We start from the raw sequence: 23,858 nt of genomic DNA, 5'->3' as shown, positions 1-23,858 counted from the left end.
CGTTCCACCCGGTGACGGCGGCGTTGATGTACCGGGGCATCTACACCGTGCCCAACCTGCTGTCGGAGCAGCGCCCCGTGGACATCCCTGAGGACGAACTGGAGGGTGAGTGCCCCGCCAGGACCCCTGCCCGCCGGCCCTCCTACCTGTGCGCCCAGGTGAAGCGCGGACTAGGGACGCAGGGGGCGGGGGGGCCGTCCGCAGGTGCCGGCTGCCAGGTGGGCGCTCCAGCGAGCAGCTGCGTGGGGAGTCAGGACCAACTCGCACCTCTGGGTGCCGCGGTGGGGGTAGCCAAGGCTGAGGGGCGGCCCAGCCCCAGTCCGCATGGTCCCCCGCGCTGCGGAAACTTGCCGAGCCCCGCAGCGGGGTCACGGGGCCGCGCAGTCAGCGGTGACGGTGCGGCAACGCGGCGGTTTGGGTGGGGGTCCGAGCTGTGTCCCCCGGGCGGGCCCGGCCGGAGCACCCGCATCCTGATCCCCTCCGCGGCGCCCGCCCGTGGCTCTGCGCTCGAATTGACATTCCGCTCGTGTCGCTTTTAAAATCCAATCTGCTCGGGCAGCCGGAGAAGGGGAGAGGGCGACTGCCCTGCTCTTGCCGCCTGCGGGGATGTCCCCAGTCCCTCCTGCGGCCTTAGCCCTTTCCCCACAGCCCTGCAGGGACCCCCAGCCCAGAGCGCCGGAGGGCGGCCCAGGAGGTGGTGGCGACAACAAGTGGCCAGATTGGGCGGCTTGGTCGCGATAACCAAGCCAGGAAAGGAAAGGCAGAGGCTGGGACCCAAATCTGGTCCCTCAGAGTCTCTCCATCTCTCAACATGAATGGGAGACCTTAAGCAGGGGGTAGGCCAGATCTGAGCAGAGGTCAGGGGCTGGAATCCTTGGACCAAAGATTCTGGGGAGCAGTGAGACCCCTGGGGCCTGTAAACTCTTTCCTTTCTGGGCTGGGGGCAGGTGTTCAGGCTTCCCCTCCCCCAGACCTCCTAGGGCCCTATTTGGTGTGGAATGGGGGTTCTGGGCTGAAGGGAGTCTTGGACCCCTGGAATCTACTTGTTTGCTGTTGGGTGAAGGGCTGAGATCTCTCAGAGGCTGGGCCTCCCTTCGGTTATCTTGGGTCCAGGGATCTCTGAGATCTGGGACTCATCAGGGTTTGGGGGGTGCATCTGAGACACCAGTGCAGTCAGGGATGATGATGGGAGCATAGGGGAAGGAATGGAGAGAGGTCCTCCCTCATTCCTAAGCCCTGGAGGGGGTAGATCTCAAGGGAGTCAGACTGGGTGAGGGGAAGATCAAGAGGAAGAAGGTAGCTACCCGTCCCCCCCTCCCAAACACACTGCACCATAGGCTATGAGCCACCTGCTCCTCTCAAGTTCCCTGAAAGCCCCCAGAGGCTGGCAGAGCCACGGAGATGGGGTCTGGTGTCTGATGTGAGCAGAACAGATAGATGAATGATGCTGCTGGGTCTCTGGCCTTGAACCCCAAAGCCCAGGTGTCTGCTCTGTCTGGCCAGGGCCTGGGAAAAGAAAGAGGTATGATGAGGACCAAGGGGGCAGAGCCCGTCTCTTCCCCACTGTTGTCTCCTCCTGCCCTGGGCCACCCCGGCCCTCTGCCAGTGTCTGCCTCCATGGGCCCTCCTCCATACCCTCCTCCTGGCCACTTGGGCAGGGGTCAACATTGTCCCCCCAAATTCTGGCAGCTTCCACCTCATTCCCTGCCTTTGTTTTCAGCAGCCCACCAAGTCTCTCAAGGGGTCTCTCCTCTCTTCATCTCCCAGCCCTGGGGTGCAGACCCTCTAAGAAGCCAAGTAGAGGCTGGAATGCAGGGGTGAGCGGGCATAGGGAGGGCAGTGCAGGGGCAAGGAGGCCGCAGGCTCCCCTTGGGCTGCCTGGCAGACACACTGGCAGGAACCCAGCAGCGTTAGTCACCAGTCACACCAAACGCACTCCCTGCTTCTCTCCTGTCCCCTTCTCCTGGGCCCTGAGGAGCAGAGGGACCCTGGCACAGGGGGCATCTGAAGGGCAGGGCCTTCCTTGGGGTGGTCAAGTGAGGGCCGAGAAACAAGCAGATACCTGGGTGGCCCCAGCCTGTCTCCTAGCCTGTGAGCAGCTGTAGATGAGGGCAAGGAGTCCTCGATGACTGACCTCTGTCTTGGCCGTAGGCACCCAAAAGCCCTCTTGGGGGACCAAGTCTCTGCAGGCCCCGGTGGTCCTTGAATGCCAGGGCTAGATGGAAAAGATGACACCCCCCTGCGCAGTGTCCTGCATTAGTGCCCCTGTCCAGGGCAGTCTGGGTAAGATCCAGGCCCTTTACTGGGAGGACACCCACCAGTGGAGGATCCACATGTGCAGAGAGGAGGGAGCCCGGCAGCTTGGGATGAAATGCTGCAGACATGTGCCTGCCGCAGAAATCCAGGGGGCGGTTATTCTGAGGGGGAGAGGGACCAGTAAGGGAGGTGGAAAGCAGGGTGTAGATGAGGGCTTCCCAAGAGCCCTCTTGGGAAGAGCCTCTCTTCCCAAGAGAGCACTTGGTTCAGACCTCTACACCATCAACTCATGGAGTGACCTTGGACAATCACTTGCCTTTCTTGCCTCATTTTCTCTATCTGTAAAAGGGGCTTGGCATTGCCACTCGCTTGGGCTGCTGGTGACAGAGGATGCAAGGGAAGCGCTCATCAAAGGGCCTGACATGCAGCAGGGGCTCACAGGCCCAGATGCAGCAGCAGGAGAGGCCGAGGAGGGGGGTCCTGCGTGAGTCAGAGCCTGGAGTGTGGAGAGATGGGTGAAAGGTCTGGAGTCAGGGACCCAGGTTGTGCAGGGAGGATGGACCCAGAAGGCAGGATCTGAGAGCAGCTGGATAGAAGAGTCCTTGAAGGTCTGGCAAAGGCGCTTGGGAGCCTGTGGCCCTGGGGAGCCATGGCTGGCAGTTGGCAAGGTACATGTGTCTGGGCAAAGCTGGCCTGGAGCCTGTCTGACCCTGAGAAGAAGAGACACAGGCTTTCCAGATTTTCCCTGCATCCTGCTCCACCTCCATCCCAGCCAAGATATATACATCAGGCAAAGCCCTCCAGTGTCTGCAAGAGTACCGAGGCTGGCCCCAGGGGCATCACCGGACTTGAGCACCTGAGGATAGGAGTGAGGTGGCCTCACGCCCTAGCCCAGCTCTTTCCGGCCAGAGAGAAGAGGAAGGAGACAGACAGACAGACAGACAGGCAGGCAGCCACCAGGGCAGGGTTCTGAGGTTGGCACTTGGCCTGCCCAGTCACACAGTGGAGCCTGCATCGAGAGTGGCCAAATAGGGCATTCAGAGTATGGGGGTGGGGGAGTCCCCTATCCTGCCCCTCTTCCCTGCAAGTCCAGCAGCCGCCTCTGCGCAGACTGGAAGCTCAGGGACGCCAGAGTGGTGGGGCGTGGGGCCAATGCCGCGGAGAATGGCAGCTGCTGCAGAGGACAGATGCTGCCCCCGCTCCACGAGTGACCTCCAGCGTGTACACCCCCTCTCTGGACTCCAGCTTCCTGACGTAGTGCTGGTGCCTCTTGGGGCCTGTGGGAATACCTCAGAGTCTCTCATCTGCCCACGTAACCCAAGATTCATCTACCCTCCATTGTCTCCCGTCCAGCTCAATGCGTTTCCTCAGGGCTCTCAGAGGAAGGTCGGGGGCTCCAACTGAAGCAGCCATGGGCTCTGGGAGCCACACCTTAGCCCCTGCCAGGGTAGGAGGAACAACCTGGGCCCCAGCTCATGGCAGGGGAGGGGGCCAGCACCAACTGCAGCCCCACTGTGGCTCCAGGGTTTTGCCATCCCACCTTAAGATCTCCCAAATGGGCCTCTACAGAGGAAGAAACTGAGGACCCAGAAAGATGAGCTGTTTGACCCTGGACTCCTCCTTTCAAAACCAGCCCTTGACCCACCCTGGGGGTGGCACCCTCAACCCTGCCCTCAGCTTGATTCCGCTCCTCAGTGGTAGTTAGGGGTGGGGTCCTTGGAGGTTGGATAGGGTGACAAGCTGCATCCTCGGTCTCCCTTCATGCTTCTTGCGTGCTTGGGGAGTGGAAAGCAAATGCTTACTCCTACTAGGATTGTTTGTAAACTAGGAGTAAATGGGCTCTGAATGATGGCTTCACACCAAGTGGTGCATGAACTTCTGCTCAGCTCTTTTCTCTGTGTGCTCCAGATGGGTAGGTTCCCCAGATCAGTCATTTATTCACTGAATCACTAGTTCAGCAGATGTTTATGCTTGACAGACAGGGACTGTTCCAGGAAATGGGGATCCAGCTGCGAACAAGACCGACCTAGCCCTTGCCCTCAGGGCACTCGTAATTCACAATCCAGTGTGGTCAGTGCACGGGAAGAACAGCGTCTGTGGGAGCCCAGAAGAAAGCCAGAGTCAGCTGGGGCAGGGAGGACACCAGGGAGGTGATGCTGTCTGTGCTAGGAACCTGAGAGGCATGAGTTTACCATGGTGAAGGGAAGAAGTTCCGGGCAAAAGGAGCCACATGGTCAAAGGCCTGGACATGGAGCAGTGCCGGTGCTTAGCAGGACTGAATGGGTCCTTAGCACTGGAGTTCAGGACAGTGGAGGTGGGCAGAGCCCGTGGCTGGGTCGGGAGAGCAGCAGTACTGGCCAGAGACCTAAGTGTGTGTGGTGGCGAAAGTGGCAGAGAGTGTACCTGCTTGCATGGCCAGTGCCTTCATCTCTACCTAGAGACCCCAAGTGAGAGGGGTCCCTCAGCAGCCTCCATGGCTGCTGGGTGTCTGCTCACATACCTCTGGTGATGAGGAGCTTACCACCTCATCAGTGGCCCAAGAAAACCCTAGGTGGGAGTTGGCCTGGAGTTCTGGTCAGGGTTTATAGAAATCCCTGGGCTTGGTGCAGATTTCCCATCCCAGCTCCTTTCTGGCCTAGGGGCCCTGGTTAGACCAGATTCTCAGGCCCAGCCTAGGATGGGTGCTCTGGGGGCCCAGGCAGCTCAGCTGTAGCCCACTATCTCTGTCTTGGCCTGCATGTCATCTGGTCTAACCTCCAGGCCTTGGGTCCAGACACCAGGTAGGAAGAACCTGATGAAAGTTTGGGCATAGCCACCTTGCCATGGCCCCTAGTCTGCAATGGGGCCAGTGGGATCTGGGAATAACCCCGTGGCACAAGGTTTCACAATCAGTTTTAGGGGCTCATAGACTTTTAAGGCCAGGCCTGGGCCAACCTAACTCCTGCTCTCAGAAACAGCCTTGACTCCAAACTGACCCTGGGCTGGCTGTTTTGCCTCTCCATGCCTCAGTTTATACAGGTCTGCAGTGTGGAGCAGTTTCACCAAATACACCCACACCCACACCCAGAGGCAGGATTCTGCCTCTTGAAGTCTTATCCAGGGGACAGCTCAGTCAAAGGCCAAGAGGCTGGAGTAAAGAGGGTGTGAGTGGAGCGAGGTTCCCTCCCCCACCAAAGGAAAATGCTCTTTAGGGCCCTTCCTGGGCTGAGTAACAATGAAGGTGAGCAGGGAGAGGTTAGGACTCCTCAACAGTTTCTAGACATCTTTGGTAAAACCCTTGTCATACCCACATCACTATTTTACTGTGGGTGGGACTGAGTTTGACCCAAGGTCACTCACTGCTCCCAGTCCAATGCATTGCTCTCCACCCGAGTCACCCAGGTCCTCAGGCCTCAGTCTCCCTTTCTGTACAATGCAAGGGACAATCCCTACATCTGAGCAGGCCTGGGCTTGCTGGGGCCCCTCTATCCAGCCTCTGCCTTCCCCCAAACCTTGGGCTGGGGAGGCAGTCTGCACGGAGTTGGCAGTCCTGTCAGCCCTGAGCCGGAGATAGTGGCTGCCCCATGTGGTGCCATTAAGGAGTGTTGGCTGGAGTTTCTAAGCTGAGCCCAAGGGAGGAAGCATGTGATGGGGATGAGGGGGAGTGGGGGATGGAAGGAGTGAGGGGTTGGCAGGGAAGCCTTTGGCAGCTCACAGAGGCCACCACTGCCAAGCCCCAGGAGCCCGCCCAGTGGGACTCATGCTACTCACCACATGGGGTCGTCGTGAGCACACCCTGAGAGGCTGTGGGAACCTGGCAAGCGGAGACTGAGACCCGGAGGACACTCTCCCCTCTGTCAGTGCCGTGGGCCTGGGCACACCTTTGCAGCCCGGCTCGGCTTGCCCTGAGCCTCCGGAAGGCAGCGCTATGGTGGACTCCTGGACCACCTGCCACTTGTCTCTTATCAGACCTGCAGGCTGCAGTGGATTCTCAATGCCGTGCTCAGTCTGTGGGTTTGGGGATTCTGGGGGTCTAGGGAGGGGGTGTGTGGGGACAGAGGCGAGGTCCCAACCTGCTCTGCTCCCCCAACAGAGATCCGTGAGGCCTTCAAAGTCTTTGACCGCGATGGCAATGGCTTCATCTCCAAGCAGGAGCTGGGCACAGCCATGCGCTCCCTGGGCTACATGCCCAATGAGGTGGAGCTGGAAGTTATCATCCAGCGGCTGGACATGGACGGTGAGCACCACCCCTGCCTCAGTTTCCTTACCCCTCACCTGGGCCTCTGAGGCCCTGAGCCTCTCCCTCCCAGGCACCCCCCCAAGCCCATGGCACTATACAGCCAGGTCTGGACCTATTTCTCAGCCTAAAGAATAGAGGCCAGAGTGTGATGGCCCCATTTACATCCACACATGGGTCAGAGGCTCTGCCTCTCTTGCTCTGTATTCCAAGCAACTTTTTTAAAGATTTTGTCTTATTTAAGTGATCTCTACACCCAATGTGGGGCTCGAACTCACAACTCTGAGATTAAGAGTTGCATGCCCTACCAACTGAGCCAGCCAAGAGCCCCTGAGCAATTTTTAAAGTACAGGAAAGTAGAAAGGAATACTAAATACCCCAGGCCCCTTACCCCAAATACAAAATCATTTAGTTGCATTTGCCACCTGGCATTTTATTTAAAAAACAACAACAACAAAAACTAGTAAAAAAGACCAGTAATGTCCAGTCCTTTCTTATTCCCCCACCTTTCACTGTGGGGCTCCAGCCCTGCCTCCTATCTGTCTAGAGAGCAGGTGGTGGTCTGGGTAGAGTGTGCCCTGAGCTTCGGTTCCCATCTGAATGTCAGGCCCCACACCTGCCGGGGGAAGGAAGCAGGGTGCTGGGAAGCCATGGTTTCTGAGTAAATTGTGAGGATGTCCCACGTGCTTGGGCCCACCTGCTGCACTCCATCTCCATTTTGCCAGGTGGGGCCTCATCATATTTGGTGGGTTTAACATCAACCCAGAGCTTGGCAGATGTTATGTGTCCCTGAAACTAACTCAGGGCTAAGAGAAGGTAGGACCTGCCCAAGGTGGCCCAGGGCCCAGCCCAGTTGTAGGCTGGTCCACTGACTGATCTCTGCTTGCCCTAGGTGATGGCCAAGTGGACTTTGAGGAGTTTGTGACCCTCCTGGGACCCAAGCTTTCCACCTCGGGGATACCAGAGAAGTTTCATGGCACTGACTTTGACACCGTCTTCTGGAAGGTATGCACTGGCTGGTTGGGATCTAGGATGTGCACACTGTGGAGGGCTGTACTGGGGCCAGTGAATAGCCAGGGCCACACTATAAAGGGGGATGACTACCCCAAGCTTCTATCCACTGGATGTCTTGTCTCCCAGAGAGCCATGGGCTCCCTGGGGGAGGCTGGTGTGGTCAAGGACTCAAGGAATGAAGTGAGTGGTTTCCAGTCCTCCAGAGTCTGGAGGCCTGTCGTTCGGCCTGTGTGGCTGCAGGATGCTGGGTGGCAGCTGTGGTGGTGGCAGTGGCCAGAGCACTATGTCTCCTCCTCTCTCCAAGTGCGACATGCAGAAGCTGACTGTGGACGAGCTGAAGAGGCTGCTGTATGACACCTTCTGTGAGCACCTGTCCATGAAGGACATCGAGAACATCATCATGACGGAGGAGGAAAGCCACCTGGGCACAGCTGAGGAGTGCCCCGTGGATGTGGAGAGTGAGTGACCGACCCCTGGTACCCCACGGGCAGGCCAACTGCTTGGGCATGGGGAGGAGGAACCAGGGGTTTACAGGGGGTGGCTGGGGGCCTCCTTGCCTGCCCCAAGCCTTGTGTCCCTGCGTGTCCCATGGGACAAGCCTGTGTGCGGAAGTGCAGGCAGCTCCTGATTCCATGCTTCGCTGTCCCCGTCTGTCTCTCTCTGGTGCTCCCTGGCGGGCGGCCACAGCCTGCTCCAACCAGCAGATCCGCCAGACGTGCGTGCGCAAGAGTCTGATCTGCGCCTTCGCCATCGCCTTCATCATTAGCGTCATGCTCATCGCAGCCAACCAGGTGCTGCGCAGCGGCATGAAGTAGGCGCACGCGGTGCATGGGGCCCCCTCCGCGCCCGCCACCGCCTTCAGTCCCCTCCCTCACTCGGCTCCCTGGGCCACCGCCGCGTGTACTTCGGGGCCTGGACATCTGGCAACCCCACCCCACCTACCCTTGGGGGGCCTTGCATGGAGCCATGGCCCAGCTGTGGAGGGTCTGGTGGTGGCTCTGAACACAGCCCCCAGACCCGCCTGCACCCTGTCCACCCTGGCCCGAATGTAGCACTCACACTTCCCACCATCTAGGGGCTCCTGGGAAGTTTAGGAGGAATTTGTACAGGGTCCTGTAGCTGCTGTGGTCACTAAGGCAGGAAGGTGCACCCTATGCCCAGGGTCACACAGCCAGCCCGACCATGGTCCCTGACACTTGCCCAGGGTTGTGGGCAGGGTGAAGGTGGGGGCAGAATGCTTCTTCCTGGAGATGGGCCTAGGCTGGGGTCTCCTGGGCCCCATTCCCTGGCCATGTCTGGGAAGGCCCCTGGCCTTCCGTGGGGTCCCTTTCTCTGACCCTCCTTAGACTCAAACCCAGCCTTCCTCCATGCACCCACTGGGGCCAGAGAATTTGGCCATCTCACAGAGGAGACTCTGAGACTCAGGGCCCTCAGATTTGCCTTCAGGACCCCCTTAAACAGGGATTTTCAGGAAGGGCAGAAGTGCACGGCAGATGGGGCATCTGAGGTGGCCCTGCAGTCTCTACCCTCTGAGCCCCCTCATCAGAGGCCCAGTGGCCTGAGGGTCACAATGCCCATCACCACCCAGCACAGAATCTAAAACTGGAGTGCAGTGAGGAGGGCAGCAGACCAGGGGCCGGGACTTTCCAAATCGCCTGAGCAGCCTGTGCAACCTTCCCTTTGGCCAGGGGGCTCTTCCGGGGCGGCAGCCCTGGGAGGAGCCCTGTGTCATGCTGGGCTAAGGGGCTGGAAGCAGCCAGGAAGCTCAGCCAGGCCACTCCAATGCCGGGGCCTGTCCTCCTGGGCCCCCCAACTTCTCTACACCATCTAGGCCAGAGACACAGCTGCTACCACACCCCCTATTCGGGCACCAGCTCAGCATGGGCAGACATGGGGACAGGGACAGCAGACTGGTCCTCAAGCTCCTCTCCCACACCTGGAGTGACTTATCATCCGGGTGACCATCACAGCCACACTGGCGTGCGGTCTGCGTGGCTGTGCTGAGCCTCTGCCAGCCCTCCAGGGAGACGGGCAGCAAGCACTCATCGCCCTGCAGAGGACCCCACCTCACTCCAGTCCTGCCTGTCCTCCAACCATGGGGCGTGGAGCTGAGGGCGCCGGGCATGGAGGAAGCCACACCACCATGGTGACAGACTTTCTTTATAAACATCTGGAAGGAAGTTTTCTCACCCATCTTCTCAAGATGTCCCATGAGGGAGGGAGGGAGGGTGGAGCCGCCTGGAGCAGAGCTAGGACCAGGCCTGCACCTGGTAGGGGGACTCTGGGGCCTCTGTCAAGCCAGGCCAAGCCAATGGGCTCAGAAGCTCCACAGTGTGCAACAGGAGGGGGCCTTGGTGTCCCCAGTGTGGGCCCTTATCTTTCTTGTGACTGACACAGACGCTGACCAGATGGGGGTCAGATGGGGATGAGGGGCTCAGCCCCACTGGACACTGGGCTGCAGGGGCCACCCCCCAGGTGGAGGTGCCCGCAAGGATGGAGGCAGCTCCTGGACTGGTGGCCAGCCTATGGGGTACTGGAAGATGGTGTTTCTCATGGGCTCGGCCCTAGAGAGAAGGAGAAAGGCAGAGAATTAGAATGAGGCAGAGCCTAGGCCCGGGCTGGGGACCTCCCCCCAGCGCCCCCTCCCTAAGACCCCAGCTATGGGAAAGGTCAGCTGCCTGCATGACCTTTCTGGAAGGCAGAGCCTCAAAACATGCAGACCCTTTGAGCCAGCAATCTCACTTCTAGGAAGGAAACCAAGGAAAAAGCAGAGCTGTGGGCAGAGACTGAGCTGTAAGAAGTGGTTAATAACCTGTGTCCACCTGAGAGGGATTGATTAAATACACATGCACGTCCACAGCAGAGAATGCTATGCAGCCTGCATAAACTTTAAGGCAGACTTATATGCACTGATAAGGAAAGGCATCATGATGTACTGTGTGAGTAGACAGAAAAAAGCAGCTTATAAAATAATGTATATAGCATGATACTATTTTTGTTTAAAGATATTATAACATATATAAATGCATAAAAAAAACCCTGGAAGACACAGCAAAATGTTAACAGTGGTTCTATCTGTGTGGTGTAGTTATGGGTGATTTTTTTACTTCTTTATACTTTTCAAGAAAAGTTTTACAAGCACGCAAGCTTTTGAAATCAGAAAAAAATACTTGTCTAAAATTTTTTTTAAAAGCCTCATTTCTCATGCTACTCAACTCTCCTTCCCCTTAAGGTCCACCACCCTGGAGTTGCCACCTGGGAACCCGGGGCCCATCTGAAGCATCCACCCTGAGTGCCCAGCTGGGGGCCACTCTTCCCTCCACCAAATGGTCCCACATTCCAATGCTTCTGGACCCAATTCCCACTCAGTCTGCTACCCCAGGGCTGCACTGCCCCTCTCGGGCTATGGAGCACTTTGAACTCACGTTGGAGCTCAAGCCTCCCCTATGGGACTGGAGCTCTCAAATGGAAGAGACCAAGGGGTAGGGGTAGGCTCCATCTGTCCCCCCCACCCCCCAAGTGCCGGGAGCCAGGCCTGGCACAGGAAAGCCACTAAGTGAATGTCTGCTGGTGACAAAGAGTAATGCTGGGTGCTCTTACTGACTAGGCACTACTCTGGGCCAGACACCAACGGCTAGAGAAACCTCAAGCATCCTCATGTGAATCCCATTTTATTGATGAGGCAAATGAGTTACACAGAGGCAGTCATATGCCCAAGTGACAGAGCCTGGGATCGGGGGATTAGGGGCTAACAGGCAACATAGACGTGGGCTCCAGACATTGCCCCCAGTCCACAACTGGGGATGTGGATTCAGTGGAGGTGATGCCCTGGCGGCTCCAGCAGGCTCGGATCCAGTGGCCAGCCCTCTGCAGAAAGGGAAAGTCCCGGGCACTCAATGATCTGGAGAGGCCTCAGGCCTCCGGGCAGAGTAGGGTCTGGGGTCAGGAGCCCCTGGAGTTTGCCTCACTGCAGCCGCCCAGCCTGGCCCTCTCGAGGCCTGACCTGCTGTACAGAGCTGACTTGAGGACTCTAGGCCAGGGAAATCCCCTGCTTAGCTACTTGCTGGAGAGCAGCTCCCGGCATGATTTATGGCACTGGGGAGCCTTCATAAACACCACCAGCTGCAGAGAAGGGTGGGAGTGGGGGAGGCTCTGCAGTTGCCGGATGGGAGAGCCCAGCTACCAGCCAACCCGAACTTCCCACAGGGTTAAGGTGACAGCAATTCTCTGCAGAGAGGGTGTGATCCTGGGGGAGCCCCTTCACATGGACTTCAGACCCTTCTCTAGAAGATGGGGCAGATTCCTGGGCAGCTGGGGCTTCTCACCAGGATAAGAGTACCTCTTTGGTGTGCTCAGACACAGACACATTCCCTGGGCCACCGAGCCCTTGGAGCATACCCCTTCAACCCTACAACAGAGCACACGGGGACACCGAGGTGCACAAGACTGCTCATGGCCTCTCTAGTGGCCTGTTTGCCCCCAGCACAAGGACAGGAGCAATTGTCTTCTGCTTTTCCCCAGCCACGGTTCTGATCAGAAGAAAAGAGTCCTAGGGAAGCGCCTGGGCTGAAACAGTAGCGTCAGCCCAGAGAGGGGTACAAAAAGGGGAGATTAAGAGGGATAAAGTCACAATCTGAAGAGCCAACAATGGAAAACAGGGACAAGCACTGGCCTTGCCGGGGGATTAGTCTGTGTGTCTGAGGCCTGCCTCTCCCTCCTGCCACTGTCTGCTCTTGGCAGATCTGTCAGGGTCAGTCTGCTGAGGGGGATGGTACAGTGTGCCAGGCTGGGGCCTCACAGAGCCTCCATTCCCCCTTTTACAAGGAGGGTTGGCCTGGTTTACCTCGAAGGCTGTGCTCAGCAGGTGGGGTCGGGGCCCTTGGGTCTGGGTGGCCCCACATATGTGGACCAGGCAGCCATCTTCACCCTGTGCCTCAGGGGAGGAAACAGACACCCAGAGAAAAGGAGCCACCAGGCTGGTCCCCGCAAGGGGCCCAAAACACATCTAGGGAATAGTCCTCGGGGCTGGGGAGCCTGCTCCCCCAAATACTCACATGCAGTCAACATGTCCTGAGCCTGTGCCAAGCCCGAATGACAATAATGTGAGCTCAGGGCTGTGTGAGGGGGGGTGTCTTAGCTAAAGCCTGAAGAATGAGTCTGACTTTGCCAGAGAGAAGTGGGGAGGCAGTTCCAGGCAGATTAAATAGCATGTACAAGGTGCACGAAAATCCCACCATGTCCGAGAAGCTGCCAAGCATCCACTGGGTCTGAAAGACGCCAGATGGGAAAGGTAAGAAGGTGACCCCAAGGGCTGGGGAGGTGGCAGGAAAGTTCCCTGGGGTCTGTCGAGCTGGGCTGCAGAGTCCAGGATCCCTGTGGGAGAGGAAGCCCAGGAGGGTTGGCGCAGGGGTCAGAGCCGGGCCAGGGCCAGAGAGTGTTTTAGAAGCTGGCTGGGGCTGTTGTGTGGAGGCTGGAGCAGATGAGCAGAGGAGAGGTGGGAAGGCAGGAGGGCTGCTGTTAGAAAAGCTGGGGTGGATGAAGGGCACAGAGGGAACTGTTTCTGCAGGGTTGTCTGGGTAAGAGACTCAGAGAACAGAACGAGGCAGCCTGGGGGCTTAAATCCATCTCCCCTGACCCTGTAAGGTGGGGGTCACACGCGGAGGGGCAGAACCCAAAGCCAGGGGCTGTGGGATAAGGGTATTATTTTTTGTGAGACACTACAGACGAGGGCTGAGGAGGACCAAGGCAGTGATAGCCAAAGTAATAATAAATGGTCACTTCCCTTCCAACAACCTTTTTCTCAAGGCCAGACAGGCCTGCTCTACTCAGAGAGCAATTCATTTTGGCTCTGAGCCCTTAGGAGGGGGGTGGGAAGGTACACGGGCACAGAGAATAAGTGGTGGCCAGGAAAAGCAGGGATGGGGCCAGGTTGGGTGGCCAGAGGGTGAGGGGCACAAGGGACAGGGTTGAGATTCCATAGAGTTGTGGGTGGTCCCAGTTGGAGGCTCTATTCCAGAAATCACTACTGCCATCCCAGCAGCTGGCTATTGCCACTACCACTCCAGACCTCAGCTGGACAGAGCCCCTTGGCCAGCCATAAACATGGTGACTGAGGCAGCCCAGGGACTAGACCAAGAGGGGCCTAAGCTCTCTCTCAAGTGACAGCTGAGTGCTGCTGAAGATAGCAAGTATGTGACCAGGACAGTCACAACCTCCTGGAGAGGTTGAGATTCCTTAGCCACAAACTAGGGGCACCAATCCCCCTAAAGGCCCAGGGCCAAAGGCCAGGTGCACCACAGCACTAAACACACCCAATTATCATGTGGTCACCACCTCTGCCTGAGACTTTGGGCCTGTCGTCATTCAGCCTCAGTTTGTCCGTCTCATCCCTTAGTCCTCTGAGTCTCACGGTCACAGGCATCCATGCCCTGGACAGCACTGGGACACATCTGTCCCCAGGCAGGGACTTCTGGGCACCCGCCTCTACCCCACACCTGCGCCCGGGCACTGGGTCTCCCTGAACCATTGTGAAAAGCTCAGGAGGTACCCAGGTCTCTGGTGCTCACTCCCAACAGAGGGACCACCAAGTCAGAACAGACTCCTGAGACCCGCAGGTGGCCAGGTCCAAGCAGTGGGAGATCAGGGAAGCCCTTGGAGCTCTCTGGGTGCCTCCAATCAGCCCCAGTATTCTGACACATTGGCTGGTGGAGCCTGGGGCTCAGGACATGGATCCCCGGGACAGTCCCAAAGAGGGAAGTCGCCTGACCAAAATCACAACCACCTCAGACAGGACCAGAAGGGAGGGACATCACACTCCATCCAAAAAATTAGTCATGTCTGTACTATATTGTTTTAAGGTAGGGGGAACAAAACCAACACAGGTTTAAAACAGTTAAAAAACAACTAAAAGTTAATTTTAAGATATTTTAACAAAAAGTTCTCTTCATCGGGGCACAGAGAAGGCAAGAAGCTAACCCCCCACCTCCTAGCAGAGCCTGGAGAGAAGGCCTCACTCCCGACTGTCCAACCAGGCTCCCTCACCCCAGGCCAGGCCATTGTCGCAGGAGATCACACCACAGAGACAATTGGGTCTAAAGTCCCATTGCAAGACAGACAAAATGAGGCAGCCCAGTGCAGGAAACTACAAAGTCACAGGCAGCTCACAAGCACATCCGTTAGTCCCTTTCCTCCCCTCTGTCTCCTTCAACACCTGGTAGGAGAGCCCAGGAGCCCTGGGACAGCATACAACATAAACCTGAGGGCCCCTGACCCAGGGTGTTCCACTCACTTCTGAGCACATTGAGTGCCAGACCCCGGCAGCAGCTGGGCAGACCCACCCCAGTCTCCTCAAGGAGGCAGTGAGACAATGGCAGTGAGCCTGTCACATCTCTGTGCAATCCCAGCTCTGCCTCTCAGCTGTGTGCCTTTGGGCAAGTCACTCCCTCCTGTGAGCTGTACTTCCCCTTCTGCAGGGTCGGGGTAACCATGCTTATCTGGCAGGGCCCTAGAGGAGAGAGTGAAGTGACTGGCATACTGGGGCCTCAGAATCACAATCAGGCCCCTCCCTCTGGCAATGGACTTGGTGATGTTGAGTCAAGTTGGCTTGGCCACCTGCCTCCCCTTCAGCCAGCATAGACACCAATTAAGGGAAGAGCCACTATGGCAGGGGGATGAGGTCCAGGAACAAGAATCTTTCAACTAGTCCCCAAAAGTCCCTTGTGGAACTCTTTGGGGGCATCCATGTCTGGTCCTTGGGCTGGGACAGTTCATGGAGACGACTCAGCTGCCGGTCAGGGCAGGCCAGCTGGGGTACTCGTCCAGAGGGGATAGGAGGAAGGGACCCTGGGGCCTGTACCTGCTGCTTGGGGCTGAGCTCAGCCGCTTGGCTCTCTTTTCCAACCAGTCCTCCAGATGGCCCTCAGGGAGCTCAACGACATCTAGTGGCCACTCCCTGGCCCGCCTCTCCTCTGTGGGGATAGGGAGATATAGGCAAGTGAGGGGCACATTCACCTTCTCCTGAACACGACCCTCCCAGAAAGCAGCCAGAACCTTCCTAAGGAGGGCGGTACAGGCTGGGCTGTCCCCACCACACTGCCACCTTCCTAGGCCTGCCCCTGTGGGCCTCACTTTGGTTCCTCATTAAGTGGAGATAAAACAAGGGCTGCCTCCTATGCTTTCTGCAGTTGGACACAGGATAAAGTGCGTAGAGAGGGGCCTCAGGAGGGGCCCAAACCTGGGGTCAGGGATGCAATGTGGGCCGCAGAATAGGGCAAAGCCAAGTTTGAATCTTGGGTCTGCCCCTTGCCAGGTCTCTCTGACCCTGGGCAGGGGAAGGTGCCTCAGTTTTCCTTTTCATAAAATGTCCTGTAAGAACCTTTGCTCACTGAATTAAAATTGAGCCAATGGTTCAAACAAGCTGGGTGTGACATGGGTCAGGGTCTCCAGGAGGACTTGGGATGAGGCCTGGGGCTGGAGGAAAATAATTCTACTCATGGACCAATGAGGGGGCCCAGGACCTGGGCTAGCACTGCACACACCCCAGCTCACTTCATCTCTACACCCAGTCACGTTCAAAGGGTCAGGACACTGCCTCCAAGAGGGTTAGCCATGTGTCAAGGTCACAGGGGATGTGGCAGAGCCAGGACTATGGGAGCTGCCACGGCGGGGGGCACTCCTCTGTTCCCAGCCCCCTGGGGCTTCTCCCATCCGGGTCTCCACTAGGCATTGTCTCCAGTTCCGGGCCCACTGGCCTATGCTCTCCCTACCATGGGCCAACTGTTCCCCAAGAGCCCAGGCCAGTGAAGAACTGGAGATAACACCACTGTCAGGACTTGCTGGCGAGGCCGATGGGGCCTCACTTTCCTGGGAAAGCTCCTGGAAACCCTGTGTTTGTGCCAGGGCTGTGGCCGCAGTTCTATCAGCTTCCTAGGGCAGGGTCTGCAGGGTATGACTGGTCAGAGGGGAGCAAGGCCCACTGGGGACGAGGGCAAAGGCCAGGCTGCCCCGACACTCGTTGGCTGCCCTGAGGCTACCCGGACAGAGGGAAGAGTGAGCAGCAGCTTCTGGGGAGACCCGAGTTGGCCTCTAAGCTGCTAGGGGCTCACGTGCGGGTGAGCCCTACACTAGCTTCAGTTTCCCTATCTGTTCAGTGAGAGGCTTCATCAGAAGATCGATTAAGACCATCTCAGTGGATGGGGTGCCTGGGTGGCTCAGTCGGCTCAGCATCTGACTTCGGCTCAGGTCATGATCTCGCAGGTCATGGGTTCGAGCCTCACGTCAGGCTCTGTGCTGATAGCTAGCTCAGAGCCTGGAGCCTGTTTCAGATTCTGTGTCTCCCTCTCTCTCTGACCCTCCCCTGCTCACACGGTCTCTATCTCTCTTTCAAAAATAAATAAAACATTAAAAAAAAAAAAAAAAGACCATTTCAGTGGAAATGTCCTGGTTCTCCAACTGGAGAAGTGACAAGTGAATTTCCCAAAAGCAGACGTGGCAATTTCCAGGGGAAGCTACACTTGTTCTCCCCTGGAGCCACTGGGCCTGAGAATTCTGAGGGCAGGAAAGATGTCCTCCTCATCCCTTTGTCCCCAGGATGAGTTAGGGGATCTGCCTGGTGGTGAGTAAGGGCTGGAGACAGGTGCTGCCTGATGGAAGGAAGGGGGATGATATGCACGAATGAGCACCCGGCAGAGTCCCCTTCAGGGCTCCAGGACAGGAAGCCCCACATATCACTTTAAACCCAGCATGAACACAGATGGGAGTCCCCCTGTCCCCTGTTCCTTTTCCACTCATGCCTAGGGCAGTTTAGAGGCAGTTCCTGACACCTGCCCCATTACCTAGGTGGCTCTCAGTTTATCCCACAAGGTGGCCACAAAAGGGGAGGAGGCAGTGAGACACTGGGCAGCTTCCTGGGCCTCAGATCTGGCATGCTCCCAGCAGCCCGCCCCCTGCCCCAACTCAGGGTCCCCGCCAAAATATACCCTCCACCTGGATGCTCAGCTCCTGCAGGTCCCTCTCTGACATGTGGGAAAATCTGCAGTTGGAGCCAAAGTCACACTGGCCTGCAACAGAAGACAGGGAAGACAGAGTTACTCACCACTTAGAAGAGCTCCCACCGTGGGCTGAGGGGTACCCTGGTGACAGGCCATCAGAGTTTTAGGTGCAAGGCTTTAGAGTCTCCAGAGTAGCAACTCTACCTCCAAAGAAAAACCTGGAGTCTCTCTGGCCCCGCCCACGCAAGCAGTCCCAACAACCTGGCTGGGAATCAAATCCTGAAGCCTTTGGTGATTGGGCTGCACAAACCTCTGTAGGCTTGTCTATTGTCACCACCACCCTGGCCCCTAGCCCCTGTTCCCAGGCTTCAACAAACCATGGGTGGGTCCCTGAAAGTCGTACTTTCTCTCCCCAATCCAGGCCACCGTACATGGTGTGCCCTCTGCTTGATGCCCACCTGCCCATCTGGCTTGCAGGAGCAGCTGGACTGCTCGCCAGAAAGGTTTTAATGGTAGCTTCGCCAAGGAGGTACCAAAGCCCAGGGCAGCTTTCCAAATCTTAACTGGGAGACCACAATGTGTTCAAAATAACAGGAGACTGGAGGTATCTTAAACCAGCATAACCAACCAGTGGCGTTTTCATATCAAGGTGAAGTCTGTGGGGAAACCCCTGATCTGCAGGCCTGGTGACCATCCTAGGGGCAGCACTGTCTCCTGAGAGGAGTGTGGCCATTCACCTGGCTTCCTTAGGCCGACAGCAGTACCTCTCCCCAGTGCTACACACCATATTAATTACCATGGTTCGCCTCCTTGACTTGGCCGCTGGGAAGCTCAGGATCAAATCCTCAGAAAGTGTACAGAAACTCAAAGCGAGCATGGAGGAAACGAATCATTCTCTGGGCTTTGTCTTATTTTTCTTACCTTTATTTTCATCTGCGCTTGGTTCCTTCATTTACTGAGGTGTTTTTTTTGTTTTGTTTTGTTTTGTTTTTTAAATCTTTGATCTATATGCATCTTTATTAGCTGGGTATTGAGTAGTCAAATCAATACTTAGCACCCTTGGTTCTAACTCTGATCCTTCTCCTCATACCTGTTACCATCTGTCTCCAGGCCTGCCTGCTGGGAGGGAGGGAGCAGAGGCTGGGCTCCCAGGCTAACTTAATCGGCCAATCAATTACACCCATCAGTGTCCAGATTTACTTGCATTCTCCCAGCACTTGCTTGTACTGGATGAGCTGATAAAATCACATTCTAGGTCTGAAGAGATAAGGACCAGGCCCTGGAGGTCCTAAGGCACAACCTCTGGGAAGGCCCCAACTTACCAGTTGGCTGAGACACCAAAACCACAGTGTGGGCTTAGGAGGGTGGGGGAGGGGAGAGGCTCTGCAGAGGTCCAAGCAGGCCGGATGGGGCATGCTGGTCCCTCAGGGGGACCTGAACTGAGTAGAACACTTTACCTGTCAGCAGAAACTTCCTACATGGCCGCTTGTTCTGTTCATCTAGTAAGATGGCAGCTGCATCTGTGAGAAGAGAGAGGAGCCGGGTTCAGACTTGAGTTGTACAGAGGCACCTCCTATCATGGGGATCAGAAAAGGAAAAGAGTTGAGGCACCTGGTGGCTCAGTCGGTTGGGCACCTGACTTCAGCTCAGGTCATGATCTCATGGATATGAGTTTGAGCCCCTCATTGGGCTCTCTGCTGACAGCTCAGAGCCTAGAGTCTGCTTCAGATTCTGTGTCCTTCTCTCTCTCTGCCTCTCCCTCACTTATGCTCTGTCTCTCCCTCTCAAGAATAAATTTAAAAAAAAAGAAAAGAAAAGGAAAGGAAAGAGTTCCCATCCACAGAGGAGTGTAGAAGGGGATGACCACAGGTGGGGATGTTGGGAAGCATCTGAGCTTCAGGTGACCTCAGCCCCTCCCAGACCCAGGCAAAGGCAAGAACCAAGTTTTAGGTCTGAGGTTCTTGGCTTTGACCACACAATGGAACCACCTGGGCAGTTTTTTTGTTTTTTAAATCTTGGTACTCTCCACTTGTCCATACTGTCTTTGCAACTTCCTGTGAATCTAAAATAATAGAAAACTAAAAAACTTTCCTGGTGCCCAGGCAGCCCACCAGTGAGCCCCAGGGCTCAGGCATCCTCCACAGCCATGCTGCAACTGGTCACCCTCTGCTCCCTCCTCATACCTGAGAGCTGCAGGCTCTCAGAGCCAGAACAGCTGGCAGCCTCAACGGGACTTCACAGCAATCTTTCTGGATACGAACCTTAACCCTGGTTTCCTCCAATTTTTCCCACATTTATTTTTTATCACATATTTATGGTTTAAGTGTTGTGTACTTCTTTGTAGAGAAGGAACTAATCAGTCAAAATCTGTGAGTAAGACAGGAAGGTACCCTGATTCAGGCCCTGACGTTGCCCTGGAGGCCGGGGCTGGGCACTTTCCCCTTGGCACTTTTCTAGAGGCTGCTGGAGAAAAGGAAAGACCATGGGTTTCAGAGTCCAGGTACACTTGGCCAGAGGCAAGCTGCTTAATCTCCCCAAGTCTCTGTTTCCCCATATGTGAAATGGGAGGAAAATTCTCCCCCATAGGGCTGTTGTGAAAATTGAATAAAGTAATGGCTGCAGACCACTTGGCAGAGGCCGCCTGTGATTCCCAACCCTGGTGGCACATTAGAATTGCCAGAAATGTGGGGCTGGGAGCGGCTTCAGCACCACATTCCCCAGGTGACACTAATGTGCAGCCACAGGGCTCAGAACCTCTGTCATGGATGCTCAACAAACGATGGCAGTTATTTCAGGTCCTCCTCACACCCACTGCAAAGTGCTACCATCCCCATTTTGCAGTGGGGACAACTAAAGTTCAAACAGGGGGAAAGGGCATATAGTCAGGAAGTGGCAGTGCCAGGTTTGAACCCTGGCCTGTGAGTCTAAAGCCCCTGCCCTTTCCCATGTGATTCCCTGGTGGCTGGGCAAGTGACTGACTCTGAGAGGAGCTTCTCCCTTCCTCTCTTTCTGAGGGAAAGGCAGCTGGCAGGGGTGGGCATCTGGGGTCAGGAGTTGGTTACCAGAGGACTCACTCTAGGGGTGGTCTGGTGGAGTGTGGGCGGGGCCAGCAGGATAGAGCGTGTCCATCTGTCAGCACTGGGCCTGTCAGACTCAGCCCACCCAGCTGATATGAACACTGCCCAGCCCACCCCCACATCCCAGAGGTAGGACAGCAGAGCCTGAGTCCTAGCCAAGGTGCCGTGGCTGTGGGATTCAGTGTGGGAGAAAAGTTCCAGGCTCTCCAGCCTCTGGCTGGGGGTTCTTGACTCCAGCCACATGGCAGAATCATCAGGCAGCTTTTAAAATACATGGATCCTGGGGCACCTGAGTGGCTCAGTCGGTTAAGTGTCCGACTTTAGTTCAGGTCATGATCTTGCTGTTTGTGGGTTCGAGCCTGCCATTGAGCTCTGTGCTGACAGCTCAGAGCCTGAAGCTCTCTTCGGGTTCTGTGTCTCCCTCTCTCTCTGCCCCTCCCCCATTCATGCTCTGTCCCCCTCCCCCCTCAAAAATAAATAAACATTAAAAATACATGGATCCTAGGGCGTGTGGGTGGCTCATTTGGTTAAAAATCCAACTCCTGATTTAGCTTAGGTCATGATCTCAGTCTGTGAGATCAAGTCCAACAGGGCTCTAGCTGTCAGAGCTTGGTATTCTCTCTTTCCCTCTCTCTACCTCTCTCCCAAGTATGATGTCTCTCTCTCTCAAAATAAATAAACATCTTTAAAAAGTTTCTTCCGAGGCACCTGGGTGACTCAGTTGGTTGAGCATCCACCTTCAGCTCAGGTCATGATCTCCTGGTTTGTGGGTTCGAGCCCCACATCAGGCTCACTGCTGTCAGCATGGAGCCTGCTTCAGATTCTCTTCCCCCTTTCTCTCTGCCCCTCCCCTGTTCACGTCCCCCCCCCTCGCCCCCCGCCCCCGCCAAATAAATAAACATTTAAAAAAAAAGTTTCTTCTTTGGGGCACCTGGGTGGCCCAGTCAGTTGAGTGTCTGACTTCTGCTCAGGTCATGATCTAGCAGTTCTTGAGTTCAAGCCCCACACTGGGCATGCTGCTGTCAGCACAAAGCCCGCTTAGGATCCTCTGTCCCCCTCTCTCTGCCCCTCCCCTGCTTGTGCTCTCTCATAAATGAATAATACATTAAAAAAATAAAAATTGAAAAGATTTCTTCTTAAAATAAGGTAAAATAAAATAAATAAAATAATCCTAAGGCTCATCCGTCTCAGGTTCTGCTTTAATTATTTGAGGAGGAGAGCACAAAAATTGTTAAAAGCTCATTGGTGACTCTGAAGGGCACCCAGGGCTGAGAACCCCAGCCCAGGGCCTGCATAAAGAAGATGTGCTTCTCTACCTGGCACTCAAGGCTCCTTGTGATCTGACCCCACTGGTCCTTCTTGCTTCATCTCCCAAAATTAACAGCTGCCCTGGTACCTGGTGTTTGTTTGCTCGTTCACTTAGATATTCATCTAACAAACATTTACTGAGCTCGTCCTGTGCGCCAGGCGCCATGCCAGGATGGGGATTTAGCGGAGAGTTAAGTCAGACCTGCTCCTCCCTTCCAGTCCAACAGTCACACTAAGCCATGGGGACATGTTAAACAGGAGCAGCTAGCATTCAGCCAAATGACCTCACCTTGTCTGGGGGATGGAGGGGAGAGCGTCCCTAAGGACGCTCTGCCTGAGTTGAGTTCTGGGATGGAAGGGCTAGGCTGAGGGCAGGACAATAGGAAAAATATGCCCACAGAGAGGACAGTACCTGCAACGGCCAGGGTGGCTGGAGCTTGGCGGGAGAGGCGGGCAGGGCATGGAGGCGTGCATAAGACAGGGGCTCTGCGTCGAACACACTGCTGTAACTGGGAGTGAGGCTGCTTAGGAGAGGGGCCCTGTTTTATTCACCTGTAAGTCTTCAGAGCCTGCCTTGGAGAGGACACACTAAGTGCTCACCGAGTATTGTCTGACTAGGTGAGTCCGTGAGATAAAGGGCCTGAGGCCAATCCTTTTGTGGATCCATAAACATTGTTCCTATGGAGTGAACCCTTCCAAGCCACAGTCATGTAAGAAATATACTGAGCCCCGTCACATCCCTGGGAGGTGGGTGCTGTTGTTATGGCTGTTTAACACGTGGCAGATTTCGGGCCACACTGGGAGTGACACCTTGGGACTGACAGCCCGTCAGCTTAGCTCCAGGACTCATGTTTGTCCTGGCCATGGCAGAAGGATGGTCCGTTCCCCTCTGGGGAGTAGGGGACTTGTCTAAGGCCAGAGAGCTGGGAGCTAAGTGGATGTTGAGTCCTAGCCCAGCCTGGGGTGCCATGTGCCTCCCCAAAGTCTGTGCTGTGCACTTTGCGCAGGTAAGCTGGAGCCCCGGGGAAGCCCCCGAAAGTGGAAAGAGCTCATGGGCCAGCTTGTGGACCCTGGGTGGGTAATCCACCATTCCGGATGTTGAAGTCAACACCTTTTAGTGGGGCCCCCCGCCCACGCAGCCTCCCTTGCAGGGCTGTTCAAAGGACTGAATGTGCCTGAGGACGGGAGAGGATACTAGGAAGGCAGGACCCCTGCCAAGGGGCTTATGGTACCCACTCTTCCATCTTTCCTTTATGTGATACAATAGCCTCTGCCAATCAGCCCTAGACCCAAAGCCCCACCTGTTCTCAGCTAAGAATGTGGGGGTAGGAGCAAACAGCAAGGTAATCTTGAAGCCTGGCTCCATGCCAGACAGCAGTCTCCACTGGATTTGGGGGACAGAGAGCCTTTGCCTGACACCAGAATCAGAGGCCTCCCAAGCACCCAGGAGACTCCTCTGCCACTGATTTCCACTCTGCCCCCACTCCCAGTCCCTTATAACCTCAGCCATGCCTGGCCTGCTGAGCAGCCTGGCTACCCTCTGTCATCCAAGCCTCTGAGCCTCAGCTTCCTCATCTGAAATGAGAGTCTGGGAGAGCTTTGAAAATAATGTGCTGAGGCCCCACCTCAAACCTGCCTCTGGGGATGGGGTCTGGTGACCAGGGTTTTTTATTTCAAGGTCTCTAGGTGATCCTAACTTGAAGGGTGGAGATCTGCCTTAGGGGATTACTGATAAAGCAAATGACAAACCACAAAAGGCACCTGGCATGCAGCAGGCGCTCCATAAATCCTCACTCCCTTCTTGTAAATTCTGAGTCTCAGACCAGGAAAACTTGTCTCCCCTTCTCAGCTGCTGAGACTCAGCTCCTTCCTTCTGCTCTGGGAATCCTGCTCCCCAACTCATGAAGCATCAGCCCTGCCCCAGCTCATTCTAGAAGCTCCTATCCCCCCTCCACCCCACTGCCAAGTTCCCTGTCTGTTCTGATGACAGCAGGGCAG

The 23,858-nt window shown here is 56.1% G+C and overlaps 2 protein-coding genes across 4 annotated transcripts in view; one reads left to right on the top strand and one right to left on the bottom strand.

Annotated features, from left to right (window-relative positions):
* CABP7 (calcium binding protein 7) overlaps positions 1-9,704 on the top strand; it is a 15,443-nt gene extending 5,739 nt beyond the window's left edge. The window contains exons 3-7 of the mRNA XM_077761489.1: positions 2-105; positions 6,329-6,472; positions 7,365-7,477; positions 7,791-7,944; positions 8,174-9,704. Coding sequence (XP_077617615.1) covers positions 2-105; positions 6,329-6,472; positions 7,365-7,477; positions 7,791-7,944; positions 8,174-8,301 — 643 coding nt within the window. The 3' untranslated portion in view covers positions 8,302-9,704. The remainder of the gene's footprint in view (position 1; positions 106-6,328; positions 6,473-7,364; positions 7,478-7,790; positions 7,945-8,173) is intronic.
* The window catches only part of ZMAT5 (zinc finger matrin-type 5), a 29,606-nt gene continuing 15,376 nt past the window's right edge, over positions 9,629-23,858 (bottom strand). For 2 of the 3 annotated variants that reach the window (XM_077761626.1, XM_077761625.1), the window contains 4 exons: positions 18,933-18,995; positions 17,464-17,544; positions 15,342-15,453; positions 10,451-11,353 (listed from right to left, as the gene is read on the bottom strand). In XM_077761626.1, the coding sequence (XP_077617752.1) occupies positions 11,158-11,353; positions 15,342-15,453; positions 17,464-17,544; positions 18,933-18,995 (452 nt within the window). In that variant the 3' untranslated portion in view covers positions 10,451-11,157. Of the gene's footprint in view, positions 10,051-10,450; positions 11,354-15,341; positions 15,454-17,463; positions 17,545-18,932; positions 18,996-23,858 lie in introns of those variants that run through there. The other variant, XM_077761627.1, reaches the window with a different exon arrangement.

Source organism: Crocuta crocuta, unplaced genomic scaffold (genome assembly GCF_008692635.1).
Source record: "Crocuta crocuta isolate KB4526 unplaced genomic scaffold, BGI_CrCroc_1.0 scaffold348, whole genome shotgun sequence".
Taxonomy (NCBI): domain Eukaryota; kingdom Metazoa; phylum Chordata; class Mammalia; order Carnivora; family Hyaenidae; genus Crocuta; species Crocuta crocuta.
This window is presented reverse-complemented; position numbering and strand designations above follow the sequence as displayed.